Source organism: Cygnus olor, chromosome 2, assembly GCF_009769625.2.
Source record: "Cygnus olor isolate bCygOlo1 chromosome 2, bCygOlo1.pri.v2, whole genome shotgun sequence".
Classification (NCBI taxonomy): Eukaryota; Metazoa; Chordata; class Aves; order Anseriformes; family Anatidae; genus Cygnus; species Cygnus olor.
Genome location: NC_049170.1, coordinates 141,413,959 through 141,433,284, shown reverse-complemented (window position 1 = coordinate 141,433,284; position 19,326 = coordinate 141,413,959). Strand labels below are relative to the sequence as shown.

At 36.0% G+C, this 19,326-nt stretch overlaps 1 protein-coding gene across 9 annotated transcripts in view; it reads right to left on the bottom strand.

Annotated features, from left to right (window-relative positions):
- Window positions 1-19,326, bottom strand: part of OXR1 (oxidation resistance 1) — a 270,297-nt gene that overhangs the window by 40,300 nt on the left and 210,671 nt on the right. For 6 of the 9 annotated variants that reach the window (XM_040546713.1, XM_040546714.1, XM_040546715.1 and 3 more), the window contains 5 exons: window positions 17,796-17,903; window positions 16,575-16,694; window positions 11,684-11,836; window positions 4,960-5,144; window positions 732-1,522 (listed from right to left, as the gene is read on the bottom strand). In XM_040546713.1, coding sequence (XP_040402647.1) covers window positions 732-1,522; window positions 4,960-5,144; window positions 11,684-11,836; window positions 16,575-16,694; window positions 17,796-17,903 — 1,357 coding nt within the window. The remainder of the gene's footprint in view (window positions 1-731; window positions 1,523-4,959; window positions 5,145-11,683; window positions 11,837-16,574; window positions 16,695-17,795; window positions 17,904-19,326) is intronic. The other 3 variants (XM_040546719.1, XM_040546720.1, XM_040546721.1) reach the window with 1 other exon arrangement.

Sequence of the window (19,326 nt, the reverse complement as noted above, 5' to 3'; positions counted from 1 at the left end):
TAACTTCAGACTTTCAAGATAGCTTATAACTAATAATCCTAGGGCCCGACCTTACAGAGGAGTAAGAATACTCCTTTTTAAGTCTACTTATTCCCCACATTCATAGCATTAATTTTACCACCTAGCTCTTATTTACCCTGAGAAGTACTCTTCATATGTTCAATCTTGATCTGGTCAGCATGAAAGTATTACAAGATGCAAGTGAATGTTCTGAAAACCAGCTTAAGTCTCAGTATTATATTAAGCCTCCAGTGTTTGCTGCTCACATCATGAACCTTAACCACAAGATGTACATGTCATAAATGAGATTAAATTCATTCCCTGAAATTCATTCATACACAGGTGCACACAGGACCAAAATTGAAGCAAGAGTTAGCTGACTGCTAAGGAACACATTTGATTTTGAGCTCTACAGAGACCAATGTATCAAGAATCTAATCATACAGGTTCATTGAAGTACCCCCTACAAATATACTGCATATTTTAATATGATCATAAACAATTTCAGTGAGGAAAAGTATCAGTCACAAAGGTATTTATGTTTTCAATTTCCTGAGCAAAATTTTCCCACTGGTTTAAATAAGTATAGCTTAGGTATATCCTCAAGGCAGTGAGAAATAAGCAATACATGAGGATGTGTTCTGCAGAGCAGAAAACAGAAAATTCTCAAGAGCTGAAGGGAAATGCATTGCAAGTCTGAAGGCTAACACTGTCTATAAATACTGACTCACCTTCTGATTGCCCATCTCCTGCAGTCACAGGTTTCTGACTGATTTCTTTTTGTGAATCCTGCTGCATGTTTTCTCTTTGTTGTTTGGTTTGTTGCATAGTATGGGTCTTCCAGAGTTTGCGAAGTTCCTCAACTTCCGTTTCAGAGTCTTGAGTTCGCTCTTTCACTATTTTTCCTTTGCTAGTAGTCTCTTTCTTTGGAGAGTCTGTGGTATCTTCACAATGTGGACTTTCTTCTGTCTTACTCTGTATTTCTGGCTCTTTTGCTTGTATGGAATCTTGATCTTGGTCCATTTTTGCCTCTTTGTTCTGTTCTTTGCTACCATGTGGGTCTTGCCTCAACTTCTGGAGAACATTCCCAGTATTTTCACTAGATTCTTGTCCCCTCTTTACAGCCATCTCTGTGCTTTTTGAACCTAAACTGTGGGTACTAAACTGTTTAACATTTACAACCATTTCAGCACTGAGTTTTAAGTCACTGTCAGCTTCTTTCGAGTCCGAAATTATTGTTAAACATTCCGCACTTGTTTGGTTTATTGTTTGGACAGATTCTGATGATGCTCCAGAAGATTTGCCTTGTCGAAGCTCATCTGAGGAAACAAGTTCCTCACGTATTGGAGAGAGTTCTGATTCTGTGAACACGTCTTCTGAAAGAGACTCCTCCGTACTCCTTGGGGCAGTGCTAGCACTGTCATTGCCTGTATCCCGAATCCTTGAATCCATTTCATCTGTATTGCTCTTTGCAGCTTTCTTGGAATGGCCAAGTTCCCTTACAGACAGCTGTTCTATGTCTCTGTTGAGCAAATAAGAGTAATTACAATAGCAGGTGCCTTTTATTGCAGAGCCTTTTTCTTTAGTAAGTTTAATGCTAAAAAAAATAAAATTACTTCTTTTAGTCTTAAAAATAAACTCCTCCCATGCCCACCCCATCCCTCTTAATCCTGTAAAGTATCAGCAATGAGAAACAAGCATCAATATGTTTACATAACATATCCCTGTAGCAGTAAACTTACAGCATACCTTTTGCCCATATGACATAGACGTGACTTCCCATATTCACATTACTTTTGCAAGCAGAAATTCTTATGAAACTAGTAAATCTATTTGAGATGCTTAAAGTATAAACTAAACTTAAAAAATACAAGAAAAAAAGAGCTATAAACAACCCTAATATCTAATGGCCAAAGTTCTCCACAATCTTTTAAGCTTTGTCTACCAAAGAGGCCAGTATAATTTCACAGATCCGTCCCATTTATTATGAAGTTGACATCTAGCTCGCTGGTAAAATATCAATGTTAAATCACCTGGTCTAATCCTGTCTAAGTAAGATAATACAGAACAATAGGAACCATAAAGGTAGATTTGTATCAAGATCTTAGTATTCTGGAAAATACCCAACAGTGATTAGTGTGCTCACCAGTCAGGTACCTAACTTTTTACTACTGTTAGGCTAAATAAATCTTAAACTACTTGGTACAATACAACATTTGAAAGAACAGACATCAAATGTTGATAAATAACATATGAAAAAAACAAAAGCAAGCATAAAAGAAGAACTTGCTTCCTCCATGAGGGAAATTACATTATTCAAAACCTGCCTTCAGAAATAAGCTAACCATTTTCTGAAACTTGTAGAATTTCAGGTGGCTGTGAACATGCTTAACTATATCAATATGACTCAGGCTTGTATCAGTGTTTTCAAAGAAATTTATCAGTGTACAACCTGAATAAGCAGTTTCTCATGTTTAAGCTTACTTTTGACTAGAGTTCTAAAATGCCGACTCTAGCTACCACAAGAGAACTTCTATTACCTAGTATCAAAAACTTTTAAGAAGCTTGTACCTTAAACTCCCATACTGAAAAAACGATAGTTCCACTCTGCATTTCTACAAAACTTTTTATCCAGTTACTAACATCACTAAGACATCATTAAAATTCAGGATGTTTGCAAAACATACATCCTCTTACTCAAATTTCATCATGAGGTTGATGCTAAGATTGTGCTAGTGCAGTAATTTTGCTTACAAAGCCTGTGGAATAGAGTTTAGGATTCATCACTTACTAGATTAGGGTGTTTCCTTAATTTTTCAAGACTACACTGATAATAGGTGCTCTTGGACAAGCACAACCTAAGGTGTATGATATCTGAGAAAAAATGGGAAAAATATATCTGAAAATGTAAGATTTCAGTATGGATTGTGATTTGTATAAAAGAGCATCCAATATGACATTGCAGTTTTAATAACGAAAGAACGCATCAGTTTTGTGATATGTTTCCATTATGCCAATAAGATTACTTTCAGTATTCACGTTGTTTTTCCAAATTTAAACAGGTTTTATGGTTGGTAAAATTGTGAGATGAAAGAGTTAACCATAGCAGTGAAATATTTGGAAAAAAATAATGGAGAACACATTAAGTCTCAAATACTTCAAGACACACGGAAGGTCTTATCAGATTTAGCTGTACCTGTTGGAGTTTTAATTACAGACTTCAGAAATTTGAATTTTGTTACACTGAAAGTTCACAAACATGCCTCAGATTTTGAAGCATAAAAGTGCCAGGACTGAAGAAAATGCTAAAAGTTAGTGTTCTGTTTAATAGTTTATAGAAGTTGACAAGAAAGATGAATCAAACCAGACATCCAAGACTTCGAATGCTGTATGACCTTTTCTTATCAGGCATGTTTTCATTCCATATGCATTTATTAGAGACAAAAACAATAAAATGCATGTGCTATAAAGGCACAAAAATCTATAGAACATTGAAGATAAATTTGTAAGTCAAAGTTGAATCATTAAAATGCTAAACATGCTGGGAAAGACTGGTTTTGCAACTGCAATATTATGATTGAAAAAGGTAGATTAAAAAAAAATCCTTGTAGTTCCTAGTGCAGGTAATGAAATTATGAAAATTATATGACTGCTTTCCAGACGGAGTTTTTAAACTCCCAGAAATCAAACCAAAGGCATCATTGTACATCAAAACCCCCAAAAGTACTAATGTAGCAAGATATACATTAGTTACTTTCAGGAAACACATGACTTAAGGCAGCTAACAAGGCCACATCAATATGCCAGTCTGTTAGTAGGTCTCTGCTGAATCTGCACTTAAAAAAAAGAAGTATAAGAGTTATTTCTTCTTGTTGTCAAATTATTCATGATTATCAAGAAATATGATGGCATGCTACCTGTAAGAAGTTTAAAAGAGCATTTTTCATAATGACTTAATAGCTTCATACCTTAGGCCTCAGCACAGCACAACTATCACCTCCTTAACAGAAGATGGTTGCAAATTTAGAAAAAGTTATACATCAGGCAAACAGCTTTACTCACGTATATACAAAGCTCTACCTAGGAAAACACTTTGGTTAAAGGAGTATACTTCCCTGCAGTTAGATGATTAAGGTAGTCTTCAAATGTTTATGCTTTATGGACAGTGACAGGTAAATGTTGCATGATTTCTATTTTACTATTTTTTAAAATCTGTTTTGTTTTAATATTAGAATGCATACTATTTCTGAGGATCAGATAAAATTAGGAAAAAGAATGGAACAAAGTGTTACTGTTTTTTTTTTTTTCATACTACTGTTTAAAGCCAGTTTCAAATGCCTACCACAAAAAGCACCGGCAATTAAGGGTCATCAACCATTCTATTCACTTTAAACAATTCTAGATTCAAAGGGTTGGGAACACATTTTTTCTCCTAGCCAAAAAGGAAAAAAGTATACTCCTAATGCCATAAAAATATACACAAACCTCAGAAAATTAGTCTTAAAACTTTTTAGCAGAACAAAAAGAAGGTATAGGAAGCCAGTTTGAGAAGCAAGTAGAAAGTGGTACACAAAGTTTTTACCTAAAGCTGTTTAAGCTGAGCTTTTCTATGTTGTGCGGTTTCCACATTTTCAAAGATTCAGGTTTCTCTGTGACATGGTGGAAAAGGGGCAGAGGAAGTGCTATGGTACCTTCCCCCCCTTTTTAATTTTTTTTTTTTTTTTATTTAAGAGTCTATAAGAGGAAAATACACGTATATAGAAGAGGAGATATTCTACGAAGTATGAACGAGTGTGAGTGCTTAAAACAAAGCGAGCTTTCTCCATGTTTTCTCCAAGCCAATCTTGGATGTTCTTAAAAAGGAAAACAGGAAAAAAATGCATTTGTGCTAGTTTTGCATGGTCAGCCATATGGCTGCATATATTTACTCAAAGCTTTATGAATACTATTCTATCTTACATGCTTAATGAATCCTTAATTTTGCTGTCCACAATTTCCTTATACAAAGCAGCTGACATCACTTCTTCCATGGGACACATGATGCCATACTCTTCACAGCCGTTCTCTTGGACCAGAGGATCCATTTTATGAGGATCAAACATTATATTATTTGGCGTCACTAGCAGCACACCATTGACTGTACCCTAAAATGAGAGGGAAAAACAAGTGGTAAATTTTCTCCTTCATATTTCAGCTTATTCACTTTTTCATAGGGAAAAAAGTGTTTTCTAATTTTTTTTAAAGCTTTTTTTTTTTTTTTTTTAATCTTTAAGCAACTTTATATAATTTGATTTCTCGCAGTTACCTGGAAACACAACACTTTTTTGTAGGGAAGAAAATTAATGACACCCTACTTATTAACAACAAAAAAAAAAAGCCAACCAGTTTTGTCCCTATTCATTCTTAGCAACTATCTAATAATTAGGTTAAGGAGAAAAAAAAAATTGCTTGCAACCTACAGAATATGTTAGGAGGCTCCTCTGAGATAAAGATTTATCTTTTCTAGACAACCATAGGGCTTTTTGCTATTTTTGTAGGAAGCTTCAAGCATTTTTTTCCATAAAACCTAACTCTTAACTCTTCTTATTTTTGTCTTTTCAAGAAAAAAAGTCTCATAAGCAGAAATTTGTCTCCATTTTCTCACACAGAAGTGACAGCAGTATCTGATACAACTCATTCCAACTGAATTGACCAGTTGATTGACTGGACAAGTGTTTAATATTTTTAGTCTTGTTTCATTCTAGAAAGACTTCCTTTTAAAAAAGATACAGCTGCACTAAGATGCACCTTTAGATGAGTTTTATCACAAATGATATTGCCACAGGACATGAATACAAGTAGATTTTAAACTTTTAATGTTGAAAAGCTTAAAAAGTTAACGTAAGTGGTAGGATTCTCTGAACTCCCCACCCAAGTTAGAAAGACGTGCAACCACCAACACTACAGCTGCTCACTAAGGGAGTTCATTAAACTGTCAGATTAATAGAGTTTAAGCTTAATCTATGAACTGGAAGAAATACAGCCTGAAGCAGGATCACAGTGATCCTTCAGTTATAGATCGTGAATCCTAAGAGCTTTACAAATTTAAGAGCACACTGAAAACTTTTGTGCAAAATCACAAAAAAAAATGCTTCATATGCTGCTGAAACTTATCATTGAACTCGGTATTTATTAAACTCCTGTTAAGTTGTTCACATTGACCAACAACACCGCATATTAGATTAGAGAAGAATTGTCGCTTTGCAGTTTTAAGAACACATACCAGCACAGCATAAAATAGAACTACCTTCCTTTCCATCAACAGAAATTTGTCCCCAAGCACTCTGATGACTGATGATCTTCATAGCAGAAATACAAAGATGCCTTATATTGAGCAGAAAGTTATAGACTACTAAAAAATGAGCCAAAAGAAGAGTTAAAGCCTCCAGCAATGACCAATGATATCACCGTTATGAAAAAAGGAAACAGTCTCAAAAGCAGCTCAAGTGCCTACATGTAAGTCCTGAGTAGTTCAGTGCTTAGTCAGGTTTTTACACGTGCCAGAGTACAAAGAACATCCTAAGGACTTCAGAAGTCAGAACATAATTACATAATTTCAAGATGTTTAAGACACTGAAACAGTCACTAATATTTCCTCCCAAAACGTGTGGATTCTGGAAGTAGGCTTTCAGGGTGCAAAAAGGAATTCCCAGCTGTTGTTGACAGTCATCCTTTTGAATTTGGTTCTCTTCACCGTAGTCTAGAAAAAAAATCTAGTATGACTGCAAAAATCAGTGAGTGTGCTCATAAGAACAATTGCTTCTCTTTAAACAAATATGGCCTCTATAAATTAAATATGCAAAGCAAAAAGCAACATCATTCCTAAATTACGTATGGTCATTAAAGAACACCAAATTGAATTTTACTAATATTCTCCAGTTCTGACCTACAGAAGCCAAGGCCATAGCCATTTTTAACAACAGAGTATTATCATTATGATAATAGTATGTATGAAAATAAGAGGGCTCAACATAACTGTAGAAACTCTTTGAAGATATAGGGAAAGGCACTTACTTATGTTGAAGAATAAAAGATTGTATTGGATACGTACATTAAAAACAAAGAAAGTCCACAAACACGTTTCAAGTGATCTGGAGACTAGAGTCACAAAATGTGTATGAAGAAAGTTTCATATCTTCTCCTCGTTTCTATATTGCTTCCAGCTTTGCTTTAGCCGTTCAGAAAAATACCACCACCACCCCAACACACACCCCCAGCTCCTACTGGTCTGGCAAGTCAATATCCTAATGAAATGTCATCATATTCAGGATATAAAAAAAAAAAGTCTGTTTCCAGGACAAAATTAGAATGTGTCTAAACACCACATCCAGTTAGTTCAGACATCAAACACTGAGGAACAGTAGATAGCTAATCTTCTGCATGCAAATGTCCAGGCAAAGAAGTGTGCAAGACTGACTAAATAACAAAAACAAGTTTAAAAGACCTTCTATTTTAAGTGGAAGCTTTATAGAACAGTCAGACAATCTTTCTGGTAGAAAAACAAACAAACAAACAAGAAAAAAAAACCTAACCTGTACACCAGGCAGTTGTTGTTAAGCATGGAAGATTCTAAAGCCTGCCTCAGCAACCTCAACTGAACACATAAGCAAGCTTTTCAGCTGCTATCTATCTTCATCTTAGAAGAAACCCTTGCCCCAATAGGTAAATACTCAGTATAGAAATTAATCTGAATGTGTATTTCCATTTAAAGTTTATTATATTTGGAGAAATAGAGAATTAAACCATTGAAGCTATCGGGCTTTCATGCATACTCGACTAAGAAGCTGCTCAAGCACCTGAAATGACAAAAAGCAGCAGAAAAATACATACCAGTATCTTGAAAACACTGGATTAATACCTCCTCAAGAAGAGATGACCTATTTCTTTGTTATCCATATATAAAGCCAACATTTCTGGCTCAAGTTACTTGATATGCTCCACAGTTACTATGCAAACGCTTCAGAGTGTGCTTCTCTAGCAAACAATAGCTGCCCCAAATTTATGGGCTGGAAATGAGATTATTAATAATACAAACATCACTAATACTTCCATCATTGTTATTACCAACAGTTACTGAATGCTAGCCTAGGTACCTAGGTCTAGTTCAAGTAACACCCAGATAAACAGTAACCTTTTTACCCTTCAAACCTGCCAGTGTTACTACCACTTCAGCTATATCTGTGACTAAGAAATAATTTGTCTTTCTTGCCTTCAAGCTTGTTTGAAGGAGAAAGGCTTCCTCGAAGCCTGTGGATTATGTATTACTCAACTGTTTGTGTTTCCACAGCATGGAGAGCAAATCAACTGCTACTGTGTGAAAAACGGACAGTATCAGAACAAAATATACATGAGTATACATGCATTTAATCAACCACTAGTCAAGAATTGTACTACGCTAATCCCCCCCGCACGATGGAAGCTGAAGCAGCTCCTGCCTTTGAGAGTGGATACTAGTTTTGTATAGAGATAGATAAAAGACACATCCTGTTTAGAGTACCTGAAACTTCTATTTCCTTGTCAGTTTGCTGTAATGGATCAGACAGAGTTCTGTATCAGCATTCCTGCAATACATACAGCTCAGAACTATCATCTCAGCTGTAAGTCAGTGATGAATTCTTAATCATTTTAGTACCATGCATTCATTTGAGGTTCTGGAATGACTTTTCTGGTTACTCACACATTTATGTACTATGACAGAACAAGTCACAGCTATTCTACAAAAGTGCCCAGAAATGGGTAACACTGATGTAGGGATAAAACCAATAACCTACCATCTTTTGTCTGTCTCTCAATAATCTAACCTCTTTCATTATTTTAAAGTCACTGATGAAGGATGATAGCCTCAAGACTCAAGCCCCATATAATTATCTTGATTCCTTGTTTTTAGAGCGGGTGAAGGAAGTTCCAAAGCTCCCTCTCTGACCTGAATAAGCTGCTTGTAATATTTTCAGTGTTAATATATTCTTCAGACTGAAGAACAGTGTAAGGGCTCACTTACATAAAATCCTCCCTACGCCCTCACCTACCCATACCAACACAGGGAGTGACAGCCTAGCTTCCCTTATGGTAGTACTCTGTTACATACTTGAGCATAAGTCCCTTCAAAGGCAAATATTTGTTGAACATTTTGTGAACAGCTCAGACAATATTTTATTCAGATCGGACTTGACAATTATTTTCAAAAAATTATTTGTACCAATGACGTGTCAAAAAAGATAAACAAATCAGAGCAACAGCATAAGCAAAGATTGGGCAATAGCTGGCACACTGAGCTCCTACACAGCTCCTGTATGCTGCCACCATTTCCTTGAATCTCCTAGCTTTCTAGCCCTACAGGGGAAAAAAAAAAAAAAAAGTGAAGAAAAAAGGGACCAAATAACCAGTGGCTTGCCTCCTTTGGACCATACATCTAATTAGTTATTGAAGAAAAGGATATAAAACTATCAAACTGAAGTGAAAATTAGTCTGCATATAGCTATTCAGTAGTTCAGTCTGATAATATTATATGAAGTATGGTATTTGACCAAAACTCAAAAATATCACTTGAAGTCAAGTTTCTTGTATGTAGGAAAGACACTAAAGATATGAAATGAATTCATATTCAGATCAAGTTCAGCTTTAACAGCCTCAAGAAGCAGTGAGCCACTTTTTTTGAAAACCATTTGGAGACACTAAGTTGTTAAAAACAGAACTCTTCAGTCTTAAAACTGCTTCAGAAAAAAGGTAATCCATGTAAGTAAAAGCTTACATAAAGAGGATTAAATTGCACCTGTACATAGATATTAAGATCTGAATAGTTTTTAACTTCATTCCATTAAAGTCTTATGCCTCAGAAAGCAGTGGGGTTAAATCCTCAACAATATCTGAGGTATAAAATTCTTAACAAGCAAGGTAAGGGAGGATTAGAGCCAAACTTTATGACATATATGAGCCCAAATATTAAGATTAGGCAGTTCAGTAAACTACACCTTCAAGAAGTTTGAGAGGATTACTGTCTAGGAGTTTTTGTCCAGAAGTTGCCTCTAAATTATTCCATTATTTTATTGAATACACACAGTGGAACAAAAAATAATTCAGAATTTGTTAAACATTAACATAATCATTTTCTTAGTTCTTTCTTCATTTCTTGTAGAAGTCTTTAACCTTGTCAGTATTCTCCTTTTCACCTCATGAACACTGATTTTTGTACCTAACTTGACTGGGATTTGTTTTTAAACCTCACCATTGCTAATTCACCTTTAGCTACTACTTTTCTAAACAAGACGAGTAAACTAGCAGGCATAATAAAGAACAATTAATTTTAAAGTTCTTTTATTAGTTTCACTTTCAATAAAGTAGACTGTTTAAGATACCTTTTCCCCTCCCAACCAACAGTGAAAAGAACCAAAACCTAGAGCAGCATAATTGTCTTCAAAAGAGATACCGAAAAGATTTTAACCTCCATAGCCTGTTGTGGAAAAAGCAAGAAGTATGGCTGCTAGAAAGGGCAAGCCTACCTATACCATAAACAGTGAGTGATGGTGCAACCCTGCAGTGCAACAGTCAGTTACTCTACACTGACTTCTTGTCTGACCATGATGTGGCATATTCACAATGCTTTATCTGTGTCCAACACCCTTTTCTCCAACAGTGGCCTTAGATGTCTAAGGACAACTGTAACAGGGCTAATGCTTCCAGGTTCCAACCACTACATCAAAGAATTGCTGCGTCCTTATCCAGCAAGTCACAGGAGTGATGAATAACCTACACCAAACATACAGAATAAACAGTCTTTCAAAGACAGAAGTGGCAGTTTTATCTTGAGTCCTTTCACATGTGGAATTCAGTATGTTGAAAAATAGACTTTCACTAGGTTTTAGTTTAAGAACATCGGTCTGTTACTTCACATTTGTGCCCTATAAAACATTAACAACGAGGTTCAAAATCACTTAGAGTGGAAAGAAGAAGATGAATCTTAAGTTTTCTTCAGAAAAGCTTTGAAGAATCATCATCCTTCATCATCAGGAAGTATATGAAGGAGAGATGACAAGACACCAGAGGATGTTCCTACCATGTGACAAAAGCTAAATAACACACTAAGCTTCAGAAATCAACACTCAAATCTGAACAGTTTAGCATTCATTCCCCACCCCATATGGGCTTGATACTGCGTTGGATTATATAACTTCAGAAACAGCATTCTCCTTGAGGCTTTAGAAAATAGCCTGTAGAGATGCAAGCCAAAGACAAATGCTGTGAACACTTCCCATATTATTCTGACAAGGAACTATAGCACATAACTAGTATCCTGTAAATTTAAATCCTTGCTTGAAGTTCTCCTGTATAGCAAAATTTCTACTGAGGCTGACAGTTCTTATTTCCTCCACATCAGTGTTCTAGAGCACTTAAAAACCTGGAAATAGAACCTTGTTTAAGATCAACCTAAAAAAGTCACCTAGGGGAGGAATGAAAAATGTGAAGCAAGCTAACTAAAGTTTAGAACAAAACCATGTTTTTCCAGTGCTTGTTACTAACTTCTACCACATTGCTTTTCCCAGTACACATGTACTGGCAAAAGGCTTCAAGTCCATGTTTATGGTTTAAATTTATTTATTTATTTATTTTACATTCCATACAGTCGATGAAAAATGCAAATGTTAAGTACCTTGCCATTGGTGATGTACTTGCAGTTAATTTTTAGAAACTTCTCCGTAAATGCTTCTTCCTCTTCGGAGGTGGATGATACCACTCTTGTAGGACGAACACATGCATGTGCTGGTGAAGCAGCTGACTCCTTCCGTTGCACTCCATCTGGATCCTAAAAGGGAATATTAAAAAAAAAAAAAAAAAAAAAAAAAACACAACTTATGAGCCCGCCTTTTTCGATATTGAGATCTTCCGTTGTGTAATTTTTGCTGCAGAAATGAAAGAAAATGTAAAAATAAGATTCCAAATCCACTGCAGTTTAAAGAACAACTTTGATCTGACCGTACATATAATACTAATAAGGCACAGCTTAACTAGCACATAGTAAGAAACACAAGTGGGAAAGGGTATTCAAAATCAACCTGGGAATAAACAACAAAATAACCATAAGAACTCACATATGGAGATCATCTCATATGCTTTCACATATAAAACTTGAGAAACTGGCAGTTAATGCAAAGGATTATTTTCCAATTTCAACAAATAAAAGCCTTGTTAAGTCTTCTGTTATCCTTCCATAATATTACACAGTATGTTGGAAAGGCCCTCTGAAGGTCAAATAGTTGAATCCTGTGTTGAAAGCAGGCCTAAGCCTACACCTGATCAGGTTGCTCATGGCATTTCCAGTTGAGTTTAAGTCTTAGAGGCTAGAGATTCCATAGCATCTCCAAGAAACCCATTCCAATATTAGCCACCCTTATCATGAAAAACATTTTCATATTATTTAACCAGGAACTCTTACACAGCAACTTGCACCTGTTGCTGCCTAACCTTTCACTATGAACCTCTGAAGTTCACAACTCTTGTTTTCCTCCCTCCAACCTCTCTGTCTGTGGTAGCACACACAAATCAGGTTCTCTATTAGCATTTTATCCTCCTGGCTACGCAAACCAGCTCTCTCAGACAGTCCTTGGGTGTCAAGTTTCCATTCCCTAATTATCCCTCCAGTGGGCTCTCTTCAGTATGTCCACCTGTCTTGGACTGAAGGGGACAGAAGTGGGCACAGCACTGCACGTGCAGCTTCACAAGCTCCCCTGACAGGGGAATAATCATTTTCCTTAACCTTTTGGCATTGCTCTTCCATTTGCCACCTGGAACGTGATTAGCCTTCATCTTCACAAGTGGCCACTGTTAAACACTCTGCCTACCAGGTCTCCAGATCCCACCTCTCCTTGGCCCTTACTCCTTTCCTGCAAAGCTGCTGTCTAGCCAGCCAGCCCTCAGCCTGTGCTGCCACGTGGGGCTGTTCTGGTCCAGGTGGGTCTTTGCTGCTACTGAACTTCAAGCAGCTGGAGAGATGATGCGACAGAAACCTCCTGATGTCCCTCATTAGCAGCCTTTGCCCTTCCCTCCAGTGTATTGAGGACTTTCCCCAGTATTTGGTCCTTCCTAAGCTTGCTGAGGGTGCATTCTGTCCCAACACTTTGGGCACTACAAAGCAGATTAACCAATATTAGCCTTAGTGGGAACCCCCAACTGTTTGCAACTGCCCACCTCTCCAGAAGGCAACAGAAACTAACCACCACACACAGAGACACTGAATGACTTTGAGCCCAAAGATCCTACCAACTTTTCCACCTCATCTTGTAGTCCACCCATTCAATTAATATTTCCCTAACTTTGTAAGAAAGCTGCTCTGGGACAGCGTCAAGTGTCTAGCTTTAGTCAAGGTAAATAATATCTGTGTTTCTTCTCTCATCTGCTGAGCCACTCATGTCATTATGTGATAGAAAGCAATCAGTTTGGTCAGGAATGATACCAACACTCTGGCTGTTCCCAAATATCTTCATCTTTCATCTGCCTCGATATAGCTTCCAGAGGATTTCCTTCATGACCTTCCCAGGTAGATAATAGTTATCTATCTTGCTGTCTCACAATATGTCCAACAAAGTAATCAGTATATGAACATAGAACTTTACTAGGGACAGGGGGAAAAAATGTTTACAAATAAAAACTACACATATAGAAAAGAATGCTCCAAAGCCTATTTTATAGTCTCAGATGATCAATTTTGGAATTTAATCAACATTTAGAGAGTTCTATTACATGCATGATTACTATCAATAAAATACTACAACTTGTAAAAATGTGAACTTCTTTGTTCCCTTTGAGTTTCTGCTGTTCAGTTCCATTCACTAGCACAAGTTGCAGCTAACTGCTTTTAGTCTTACTTAAAGACAGTACTTACAACTGTGTTCAGTTCATCATGTCCTTGGCACTGCTTTAAATATAATTGAAAGATGCACACAAAGGCTAGAGAACAAAAATCCAGTTCTGAATATTGAGCTGGATTTTGCTGAAAGAGGTAAGAGATACAAATAAAAGGCAAGCTTCCTCAGGATGAGTTCTCCTTCCATCTCGGACTTTCTCCTAAAAATTATGTGGCCACTTTTGTGACTGCATGTAATTTTACATGTGGTTGTAACAGTCCCTAGTTGATATCTAAGTCCACCATGAATAAGCCAGCTGTTTTGCATTCAGCAGGAGTAATACTGGTGGCAGAATTTCAAATTTAGTAACAACCTTGTCACTACATATTTTTGAAGTGTATTTTTAAGTTTTACAGGTAGTAAAACTTATTGGATCTTCCTAAATTTGTGCATAAGACTGCTAGATGAAGAAACACTTCAAGGAAAAAAAAACAGTAGTGTAAGAAAGGCTTAAAAATCTAAGCCGAATTCTTATATAAAAAACCTGACACTAACAAGCTTACTGAAATATACACCAAAATGTTAGCTTAAGAATAGCAAGGTAAGAAAACAGGGTTATAAAGGCCTTATATTGGCCACATGCTGATTTGTATTTAGTCACTGCAGTGTTAAGCTACTCTAATCTTAAACAGAAGTGAAAGCACAAACACAGTACAGTCATTGTTTAACAAACTCCTAAACCTCTGCTTAGGCAAAATATGGTAGCCTCATTCAATTTCAGGCAAGAACTGATCCATTTCAATGATCATACCAAAGAGAGATGATCACTTTACATTATAAAGGCAGAATAACATATCCTCTTTAACTTTAGACGTGCTAAAATTTAAACTGCTGATTCAAAATTGTGGAGTCGAAGAAGACAGACATCAATACAGAGCATTAGAGAATGCATGAATGAGAGCAATATTACCATAGGAATAGCAGAAAGGAAAAAAAAAAACAAAACATGTAAAACAGGTGTTATCAAAGAACGAAACCTGCCAGCCTTATCTTCAAAGAGAAGTCATGTACCACTTGCACTGCTAGTTAAATAAAAACCAACCACAAAAAAGCCACACATACACAGTCCACACTGACTAGCACAAGTGACTTCTGTTCTTCATTTTTATTTCACAAAAGTCATCCAAGAACATTCCTTCCCCTCCTTACATACGCTTCAAAAAAGCTCAGAAACAGAAGCTTCTGTGAACAATTATATATTGTCACATAAATGCTTCAAGAAAAGTCAAGCTAAGAACTGTTTGTGGTGATCCACGACATGTAATGAAATGTACAAAATTGTTCTGCAACAATACAGTATGTCAAGTACAGTGTAACTCACAAGATGTTGCCAACATTGAGTTGCCTACACTAAGCAAAATAACCCTTCGTATAAGAGGATTTTAACTTCAATTTTTTTAATCCATTCTGTTTTTTCTTTGACTTCAAGCTTTATTTTTTTTAAACTGATTACTTGTGCACAGTTATACTACTTAGCCCACATATCTACTATATGCAAACAAGCATATACAAAAATAATTCACAAGATTAAAAACATGTTGTATCAGGAAAAAACACTTTATCAAGTGTATTATAGGAAGAGCACTGACTTCTGTTAGTAAAATTAATGAAAAGTTACCCAAGGGTAACTTTTCAACATTTACTCTATACGGGTAGATCTATCCTAGCATTTACAGTCATTCTAACACTGATAAGGAAGAAAGTAAAATAAATACACTAGTCTACAAGAATACTACACCACCACCACTTTGCCATAAAATGGCAAATGTAGATTTATTTACTACGACGGACAGCAAACATCCCAAGACAATAGTCATAGAAAGTTGGGCAAAGGAATAACAGCAAAACCAGATATAATTTTCAGTACAAGCAGCACTGTAGCCTTTCTGATGCAGTTTGGGAACCTCTTCAGTAATGAAGCTGTAACCTCTATCTAAACTTCACTGGATCAAGCCATGCAAGGAAGTAAATAAATGCTTTAAGTCTCAAGCCTACCTAAGCTTTTAGCACACAGAATCCTGGAGCCAGCATTTGACAGCTTGACTGCACACTATCAGGAAGTTTTGTTATTTGAGATAAAAGATAACAGGAAAAGAACAGTAGTGACACATTAGGAAATATCTGAATAAAGTAGGAATTGCACATATTGCAGAGAATGCAGAGAAGCTGAGGCTCTGATATCGCAACTTTCTAATTTGATTTCTCCCCATGAAATTTTCTTAAAAGCAAAAGAGCATTCCTGGAAAGACTTACTTTTACAAAGCTAGTTCATTGCCAAAATATACACTCAAGCTTAATTACAGTGCAGCGTTGATAATGATATAGTTTTAGTACCCAAAAGTCTACAAAAGTAGTAACGACTATTGAGCAGAAGTTGGCTGTAATCAACTCTCACTCAAAAATCAGACCCTTAATGAAACAGACTTGTTTATTCATTCTGTTTAATGGAACTAAAGAGAAACGTCTTCTATTTACTTTTTTTTTTTTTTTTTTTTGTAAAAGGTATTATTTTGCTTTCAACTCCAGGTATTGTAAAGTACTTTCTCCCAAAATGAGTGAATACTTTAAGAAGAAAGCATAACATTTGTAACATTTATCTCATAAGGGAAAATTATTTTCAAGGACATCAGGTATACCTACATTTATTGTAGCCTTGTCAAACTCTGCTTCTGAAGATGTAGGTGATAGGGGACTTATAGGACTTAGAGAGGGGGAGCTGTCCACACTAGAAATGTAGTCTGGGTCAGGAACATACAAAATCTATAAAGAAGATATAATGTAGTTAGAAGTTATGCTTTCAAAGTTTAACTTATACCTGAAATAATGAGAAATCTATTTGTCATGCTTTCTCAAAACAAGCTATATAGAATTATTTTTGCTACAGATAATTTTAATAGAAATTATGAATTCAGAGAATAAACAAAACAACACAAAATAAGCCTCAATTTTAGCTTTTAAAATTTTTAAATATTATTATCTTAGAATATGAGTGATATTTGGTTATAGCTGAGAAAATGTTCAGATAGAAAGCTTTAGAGATATATAGCATGTCAGAAACGCCCTGTAAAAGCCTGCCTGATTTCTCTTGCTATCATTCTACTATCTGAGCAATCAAGAGACAGACTTCTGAAGAAGTTTATAGACGTGTTCTAGGATTCTTTCAAATACAGGGCTGATACCAAATGCTGTCGTCAGCTGACCTACTACTTCTTACCAGGCCTGTCTTTGAAAGAAGGGAAAAGCAAAGGCTAGGGGAAAAGTAAATATAAATAAAGACAAAGGTGTAAGCAACAGTAACCTAGAAATAAAGAAAGAAAGAAATAACAATAGTTCATATACTCCCAGTAAAAAGACAAAGTTTTTAGGGTGGCATGGAAACATTATTCAATTTATTAAGTAGACTTGCAGGCAGTATCATGCAGTCAGAAATGCTGTTTGTAAAGCTGTACTCTGAATTTAACCTCCAAGCAAGAGATTGTAAACAGCCTACTGTATTTGCAAAGTAGCAACTTAGCTTCTACTCAAGTGTCATTGTATCATTACGTATATTTAGTTTATTAAAAAGTCCCTCAATTTTACTTAGAAGAGAGGTAGTTTCAATAGTTGTTCTTTTTTTTTTTTTTTTTTTGGAAGCTATTAATAATCGGATGGAACTCACAAACTACAGAAAAATCATACTATGGTTTGGGTTGGAAGGTAACTTAAACATCATCTAATCCAAACCACCAAATGAAGAAGCCTTTTACAAAGCCAATAGGAAAACCAGTAAGAGAAGTACTTTAACACTTTCTCTGGTAAAGATGAGAAATATGGGGGAAAAAAGTCTTTGCTGAATAAGTAACATACATAATATAATAGTACCTGTCCAGGAACGACTGCTCTGGCGAAAAGCTTATTTAACTGAACCAGTTCATTGGGTGTTGTATCAAATTTCAAGGCAATACTGTTTAAAGTATCTCTTGATTCCACCTGTATCAATTGGGGGGAAAAAAAAAGAAAAACAAAAACAAACCTGTAAGCAGTTAGTTCAAATAGTGTTTTATAAATTTTAATCGTATGTAGATTTACAGAATTTTTCATAAAATAAGTCTTTATATCTTTGCCCCCAAAAGATAACTATGTTCGGAATATTAGTCTCCTGCAAACCTGTACGTGGACACCTGCCTTCCCACCCAGTCTCCAGGTGGTGGAAAGGGTTGGTCACACACGTTGGGCTTCAGCTCAGACATCACACCAGAACTCCTGGTCTATAAATTCATTGCTGGGTACCACTGGACATATACACGATCAACTCGTTTCACAGAACCTCACAGCCTCCTTCTTCAGTTTCTCTTCTCCATTCCTCACTTACAGAAAAGTTGAAACAAATCTCCGTAAGTTTTAACACTATTCTCCTATTGAAACAAACTTCTGTCAGTCTGGTTTTCAAGTAAAAATCATCACTTAGATCAAAAATAAAGCATAACAGGTCAACTAGTATGACAACAGATGGAATATCCAGTTTATGGAGTAGGTGATTTCTGAGTAAGGATTTTTGCAAGCTCTTCTTCTCACTCCTACACCTCCTCCCCATCTCCAAAAACATATTCAATATCAACTAATTAGAAGAAAGTGAGGGGAGAAGTTTATTTTGAAATCTATCCATGAATTAAAGAATTCATAGGAAGCATTTAAGAACAGTGATAATCATATGACAAGAAAGCATACAAGTAAAACGTCTCAATGACACTGGGTTTCATAACCACTGTATCAGGGAACTAACCTCCTATCAGTTAAGAAAAGATAAAGCAATTTAAGCAAAGACATATTTGTGGGTCTAAACACAGAGTACAACCAGAAAAATTCCACTAACTCCAGTCTTAATGTCTTCTCATTTGTCCCTCAGCTTACATCTGCATGATATATACCTCCAATACTCACTATTTATATGGACTAGATTAATTATTCACAGGCTAAGTTTTCCTTCCATTTTCTTTATTAAATTATCTTGACAGCTATGGAAAAGAATGCTTTCTCCTCTAAGTTCTCTTAAAAAAAGAAAAAACAAACACATTTTCAAAGGGTAAGAAGGTAAAGGAGGGGGAAGACAAAACCACCTTTTTCTTTCTACTATGTTCTATACACAACTGTTTTGAAAGAGCACATGTATATCGTTAGCTGACTGCATATCCATTCGGATATGCATCTCCTGCTCTTCACGCTCTTCCTTAAAGACATGAAGAGCACCATGTCTTGCATGCCCCATCAACTGGTACTAGTTCTAAAAGGTAAATATCCTTCACTTCTGCTTGAATGAATGAGCTAGGGCAGAAAAACTGGGGATGAGTATGAAGGAAAGGTCACAGAGCATATACATTTGCTTTTGGTTTGACAGTAGCTCCACCCTATACAC